The sequence below is a fragment of the Myotis myotis genome, unplaced genomic scaffold, assembly GCF_014108235.1.
Source record: "Myotis myotis isolate mMyoMyo1 unplaced genomic scaffold, mMyoMyo1.p scaffold_m19_p_4, whole genome shotgun sequence".
NCBI lineage: Eukaryota > Metazoa > Chordata > Mammalia > Chiroptera > Vespertilionidae > Myotis > Myotis myotis.
In genome coordinates this window covers 37,912,868-37,920,177 of record NW_023416346.1, presented here as the reverse complement: position 1 = coordinate 37,920,177, position 7,310 = coordinate 37,912,868, and the positions used below count along the sequence as shown (strand labels likewise).

At 47.0% G+C, this 7,310-nt stretch overlaps 1 protein-coding gene across 16 annotated transcripts in view; it reads right to left on the bottom strand.

Moving 5' to 3' along the window:
• THOC2 (THO complex 2) overlaps window positions 1–7,310 on the bottom strand; it is a 114,868-nt gene that overhangs the window by 87,498 nt on the left and 20,060 nt on the right. For all 16 annotated transcript variants that reach the window (XR_004967036.1, XR_004967040.1, XR_004967038.1 and 13 more), the window contains exon 4: window positions 225–276. Coding sequence is in view for 6 of the 16 variants with exons in the window: in XM_036306200.1 (XP_036162093.1) it covers window positions 225–276 (52 nt within the window). In the remaining 10 variants the exon portion in view is untranslated. The remainder of the gene's footprint in view (window positions 1–224; window positions 277–7,310) is intronic.

Here is a 7,310-nt window from a genome sequence, read left to right as displayed (position 1 = left end):
CAAACTATTTGAGTTATAAAATTAGTTTATAAATAGTGATTATACTTACATTTGACTTAGAATATTATACTCTTTATAAAGTAAAAAAAATATATATATATAGTCTAGATCTTAAGAAACATTTATACATTGGTAAAATCCTTAGGTTGAAAGGAAACAATTTAACACAGTACATTAATTTACCAAACAGCACTTTACAGGTAAAATAAAGGATTAATACCTACCTAGTATGCAGAATACATCAGCAAGAATGGAAGGCAAATCCTCACGAAATTCCTAATTTTAAAAATATAATTATTCGTAGTAAATACTACAATAACACACCAGCAAGTATTATGACTTCAGGCTAACACTCTTCAGCAATAAAACTTAAAAACTAACAAAACCTCAACACCACTATGTTGACAAAAATATTCTTCAAGTTTCATAATATAGAGAAATAAAAAATGGGAGACAATTATGGGAAAACATGGTTAAATGTCTACCATGAAATACCTGATTTTAAAAAAACAACAACACAGAAACCTAAATAAGCACCTCAGGAAATATTAAAGAGCACAAACAAGTAACATTTTTCCAATGAAGTTTCATGTTAGAAACCACTGGAATCTGGGGTACCTCACACCTACCTAAAGCAAGACTGTTAAAATGGTACATTTTTAAGCCAAAACTTTAAATGCTGTGCTTGTGCCTAAGCAACACTGATATATGCAAAAATCATAGTGGTAACAGAAATCTAAAAAATACAAAAACAATTACAAGCTATTGTTCAATAACTCAAGATTCTCTGAAGATGAAAATAATTACCAAAAATCCATCTTTATTTTCCTTATGCACTGATGCCTGTAGCATTTGGAGAAACTGGCCCAAAATTCTCCACTCATTTCTGCATGAAAACTTCAGCACTTCCCGCTCCCATGCCCAATTTTAGAGCCATTTTCCATTAATACGGATCACAGTTCAACTATTGCAATTAGTTTGCTGGCATGATAGCAACCCTAAAATTAACCTATTTTCAGAGACTAAAGGAAAGAAATTTCATTCTAAAGAACAAACTGACATCTGTAAGAGATTTGCAAGATATGTTTCTGTGGCTAAGATATGGGATAGTGAGAATGAGACTATGAGGAAGCCATGACAAAGATAATCCAGCTGCAGAAGTATCTATCCTATATAATAAAAGCCTAGGTGGCATCACACCCTTGCACGATGCCCTCGTGCGACGCCCTCACATGATGTCATCACAAGATGTCCACCACAAGATGCCCACTACAACATGGCTGGCAGGGGAGGGCAGTTGTGGGCGAGATCAGGCCAGCAGGGTAGGGCAGTTGGGGGTGACCAGACCGTCAGGGGAGGGCAGTTGGGGGCAACCAGGTCGGCAGGGGAGAGGGCAGTTGGGTGCGATCAGGCTGGCAGGGGAGGGCAATTGAGGGCAATTGGGCCAGCATGGGAGGGCAGTTGGGAGCGATCAGGCTGGCAGGGGAGGGCTGTTGAGGGCAATTGGGCCAGCATGGGAGGGCAGTTGGGGGCGATCAGGCTGGCAGGGGAGGGCAGTTGGGGGCAAAATCAGGCCAGCAGGGGAGCGTTTAGGGGGCAATCAGGGTGGCAGGCAGGCAAGGAGTTAGGAGCCAGCAGTCCCGGATTGTGAGAGGGATGCCCGACTACCAGCAGTCGCACATCCCCCAAGGCGTCCCAGGTTGGAGAGGGAGCAGGCCGGGCTGAGGGACACCCCCCCTCCCATGCACAAATTTCGTGCACTGAGCTTCTAGTCCTATCTAATAAAAGAGAAACATGGTAATTAGCATACGACCGCTACCCTTCCCATTGGCTAATCAGGGCGATATGCAAATTAACTGCCAGCCAAGATGGCTGCCGCCAGCCAAGATGGCTGCCGGCAGCCAGGCAGCTTAAAGCGAACATGAGGCTTGCTTGCTTCAGTGACGGACTCCAACGTTCCCCGCCTGCCACTGCCTGCCTCTGAGCTCTTGAAGCAGCAGCTCCAAAAGATACAATGTTTCAATTATAGAAGCTAAAAGATGGCGGTTAATTTGCATATACTAGCTGTGAGCTAAGACTGATGACAACATGGAGGTCAAGCGGTACAGAAGGGAGCCAAGTAGAGGTTGCGAGGACAGAAATGGAGCCGCAGCCGCTGTGAGCGGGAGGGGCAGTGGCTTGGAGGGGAAAGGGCAGCAGCTGGGAGTGGGGAGGGAAATCCCAGCCACAGCGTCTGGGAGAGGGAGGGCAATCCAAGCCCCAGCAACTGGGAGTGGGAGGGCAAGCCCAGCCACAGGGGATGGGGGCAGAAGGGCAAGCCCAGCCCCAGTGACTGGGATCCGGAGGGCAAACCCAGCCCCAGCCACTGGGATCGGGTGGGCAAGCCCAGCCCCAGCAGATGGGAGCGGGAGGGCAAGCCCAGCCCTAGCCACTGGGATCAGAAGGGCAAGCCCAACCACTGTGGCTGGGAGCATAAAGGGCACCGGCTGGGAGTGGGAGGGCAAGCCCAGCCCCAGCGGATGGGAGTGGGAGGGCAAGCCCAGCCCCAGTGGATGGGAGCGGGAGGACAAGCCCAGCTCCAGTGGATGGCAGCGAGAGGGCAAGCCCAGCCCAAGCCACTGGGATTGGAAGGGCAAGCCCAGCCACAGGGGATGGGTGCGGGAGGGCAAGCCCAGCCCCAGGGACTGGGATCGGGAGGACAAGCCCAATCACTGTGGCTTGGGAGCATAAGGGCCAGGGCTTGGAGCAAGAGGGCAAGACCAGCTGCAGGGGCTTGAAGCCGGAGCGAAGCCCGCCTCAGCGAGTTTTGCTCCCTTCTCTGCTTTGCTCCAGCCACAGGAAGCCCTATTCTTGCAGGAATATTCCTGCAATGGGCCTCTAGTATATATATAAAGAAGAAATATGGAAAATTAGGCCAGGACGCCATAACGGGTCACGACCGGACAGGAGGAGGTTGTCCGCGCAGGTGAGGCCTGGAGCAGAAACGGGGGGCCAGTGAGCCACTGTACCTTGGTTCGGGTCGGCCCCCGGAGCTAGAGCGGACACAGACACTGACAGGGGGGCCAGTCCACAGCCTCCGTGGCTGAGTGCAGGCCTGGACAGGAGACGGTGGGCCTGCCTCCCGCGGAAGCAGCATGGCTCCCCCTCCCGCCTCCCAGGGAATCGGCGCGGTTCCCTCCGGGCTCCCATGGATGCCAGCAGCTCACTTCCGCCTCCTGCAGAAGCCGCACAGCTCCCGTGGAAGCAGCGCAGCTCCCGGCGGTGCACTGTGGTTCCCGCCGGCTCCAGCAGAAGCAGCGGGCAGCCTACTGCATGCGCTATCACATGATGGGCTACTTGTATATATATAAAATCACTAAAGACTCAAAGGAAAGGGGAAGGTAAGAACCAAACACACATTAAATTCTCTTGGACTATTCATTTTCAATAAAGTATTAGGCTCAGTTTCCATAACCATACTAAACCCTACAATGATGCCCAATTTACAGAATGAAATAAACTTAATTGTAGACCAGACTTTAGTCTCAACTTTCTTAAGGGCTATGAACTTTGGCTATGTCTACTTAAATGAAAGTACTCGAGCTACCTGAAAACCAGAAATACAGAGCAAGACAAGAGTTTTCAAAGATGAAATATTAGTTAATAGCAGCATAGGTAAATGCCACCTCCCACAACCACATCAAAATTACATTTACAATACTGAACAACCAGCATTCAGAACTGCCTGAAAGCTGGCTGAATGGAAGTCCTACAACTAGAGAAGAAGAAAGCACATTGAGACTGGTAGGAGGAGAAGAGGCATGGAACGGGCTGGGCTGGCACCCAGGTGTGCTGTTTTTTAAATCTGGAGATTGTCTCGGCAGAGGCTGCCTACGAGGAGCAAAGGGGCCCAGCCCCACAACAGACCCTCAGCCCAGGGTTCCAGAGCTGGGAAGAAAAGTCTCCCTAACTACAGGCAGTAAAAAGCAGTAGGGATGATAGCTAAGTGATACTGAGGCTGCTGGAGACCTAACTGTTCCTTTTAAAGGGCCAGCACACAAACTTACTCGGCCTCGATACCTCTAAGCTCCAGCACTGGGTGGCTTTTGGGGACCCAGACACATATCTGGAGGAACTGGACTGTCTGACATCAGGGCAGGAACTCGGGGTGGCTTTCTCCCAGACAAGAGTGCTAGCAGGGATCACTGTTCTTATGCTGAAATCTCCCCTATCATAGAGCTGATGGACAGAGGCTATATCTGACTCTTCATCAGCCTGGCTAACACTGTTTGCTCCACCCTGGTGATTCCTTGAGATCCCGCCCTATCCAATTTGCAGTCCCACCCAAGCTCTTTGCAGCAGCTTTTCCATAAGAATGGCCTTTCCTGGCTCAGACTTCAGACTTTGCTAAAATCTCTCAAACTGCAGCTGGTGTCAGCGTGCCCCATACCTATCAATAAAAGGCCCAAGACCCAGCAATAGCACCAGCCTGCCTTGCTTCACAGCTGGGCCTCATCTGGGCACTTTCAAGCATAATACAAATAGCAGCCATCTGCAGATCTCTCTGTAGCTCCTGCCAGGTAGCCCCAGACAGTGGCTGACTTTGCACCTCCCTGGAGGCACCAGAGCCAGTGCACCCAGTGAACAGTTTCAGATCATAATAGATTACAAATCCACACATCCACAAGAGACACACTCAAGAGGCAGATTCAGTGAGCACCAAAGCCCCACAAGGTGTTTCCTACATAGCAGCTCTCCCACTGTAGTCACAGCTGGTCCTCACAGCCAATTGGCCTAGAGATCAATTCCTCCCAGTGACACCAACAGCAATAAAGGCTCAACTACAAGACTGTGTACACAGAAGTACACCTAGAATGCCCAGCCCAGGTGACTGGGGAGGCTGAGCCACTGGGCCTTACAGGACACCTAATACACAAGGCCACTCTATCAATTCCAGGAGACATAACAACTCTACCTATACACAGAAACAAACAGGGAATCAACCAAAATGCAGAGACAAAAAAACATGTCACAAATGAAAGAAATGGAAGCAAGCAAACTACTAGATACAGAGTTCAAAACCATGGTTATAAGGTTACTCAAAGATTTTCATGAGACCTTAAGGGACTTAGTGAGAATTTCAAGGATCCTAGTGAGAATGTCAAAGACATGAAAAAGGACCAGTCAGAAATTAAGCACACACTAACTGAAATAAAGAATAATTTACAGCCCTGGATGGTTTGGCTAAGTCGATAAAGTGTCAGCTTACAGACTGAAGGGTCCTGGGTTCGATTCCAGTCAAAAGCACATGCCCAGGTTGCAGGCTCAATGCCCAGTGGAGGGTGTGCAGGAGGCAGCCGATCAATGATTCTGTCTCATCTTTGATGTTTCTATCTCTCTCTCCCTCTCCCTTTCTCTCTGAAATCAACAAAAATACATTTAAAAATATAATTTACAGGGTTTCAACAGTAGATGATTCCAAGAATCAAATCGATTTGGAATATGAGGAAGTAAAAAACACCCAGTTAGAATAGAAAAAGGAAAAAAGAATCCAAAAATATGAAGATAGTATAAGGAGCCTCTGGGACTTCAAGCTTACCAACATTCACATTATGGAGGTGGCAGAAGGAGAAGAGAGAGAGCAAAATATTGAAAACCTACCTGAAGAAATGACAGAAAACTTCCCCTACCTGGTGAAAGAAATAGACTTACAAGTCCAAAAAGCAGAGTCCCAAACAAGAGGAACCCAAAGAGGCCCACACCAAGACACATCATAATTAAAATGCCAAGGATTAAAAACAAAGAGAGAATCTTAAAAGCAGCAAGAGAAAAACAGTTAGATACCTACAAGGGAGTGCCCATACGACTGTCAGCTGATTTCTCAACAGAAACTTTGCAGGCAAGAAATATTCACAGTGATGAACAGCAAGGACCTACAACCAAGATTACTCTACCCAGCAAAGCTATCATTTAGAATTGAAGATCAGATAAAGAGCTTCATAAACAAGAAAAAGCTAACAGAATTCATCACCACCAAACCAGTATTATATGAAATGTTGAAGGGTATTCTTTCAGAAGTGGAAGAAGAAGAAGATAAAAAATATGAACAATAAAATAGCAATAAATACATATCTATTAACAACTGAATTTAAAAATCAAGATAAAAGGACAAGAAATATAATGAACAAAAGAAACTGGTGAATAAAATAAAATCAGAGGCATGGAAACATGGAACACACTGACAAATCTCAGAGGAAAGTGAGGAGGGAGGTGGGAAGAGATTAACCAAAGATCTTACCTATGGACACAGAAAATAGGGTGGTGAAGGTCTGGAGAGGGACAGGGCAGGAACCGGGAGGAGGGGTGGCAATGGGGGTGGGGGGAGGGGAATATCTGTAATACTCTCAACAATAAAGACTTAAAAAGCCTAAAAAAAAACTATCCCCAGAAAAGCACAAGAAAAATCATACAAAGCAGATTACCTATCCTAACAGAAAGAGAGTCGAAGCTTAAGGCAGCACAAGGGAAATTTGCACTAATATCAAAAAGCTCCAGGTCCTATCTCAATAATGCTTATTATTAAAGGTGTTCTCAACTGGACAGAGGATTTTACTTAAATAAGTTTAAAATCCAGCCAAGCAGAATAATACACCACTTGTAAAAATTCAAACTTAACTACTGGTTTACAATAAACACCCTAACACCCTTATAATTTCAGAGCTCATCTTTCAATTCAAATACCAAACCACCATGAAAAGCATATAGACTGAATCTAACTTAAATCCTATCCTATATAATAAAATCCTAATATGCTAAGTGTCTGGCTGTTCATTCGAACATTTGACCAGTTGCTATGATGCACACTGACCACCAGGGGACAGAAGCTCCAACCAGTAGGTTAGCTTGCTGCTGGGGTCTGGCCAATTGGGACTGGGAGAGATGGGCCAGACACACCCTGGAGTCCTCCTGTGGTCCCTCCCCGACCCTGATGGCGCACCAGTGGAGTCCCTCAGCCTGGCCTGCACCCTCTCGCAATCCAGAACCCCTTGCGGGATGTCAGAGAGCTGGTTTTGGCCCGATCCCTGCAGGCCAGGCCAAGGGACCCCACCGGTGCACGGTCCTCTAGTTCTCTAATAAACAACCTGACCAGTGTTGCTCAGTGGTTAAGTGTCAACCTATGAACCAGGAAGTCATGGTCTGATTCCCGATCAGGGCATATGTCCAGGTTGCAGGCCTCATCCCCAATGTGGGGTGTGCAGGAGGCAGCCAATCAATGATTCTCTCTCATCACTGATGTTTCTATCTCTCCCACCCCCTTTCTCTATGAAATC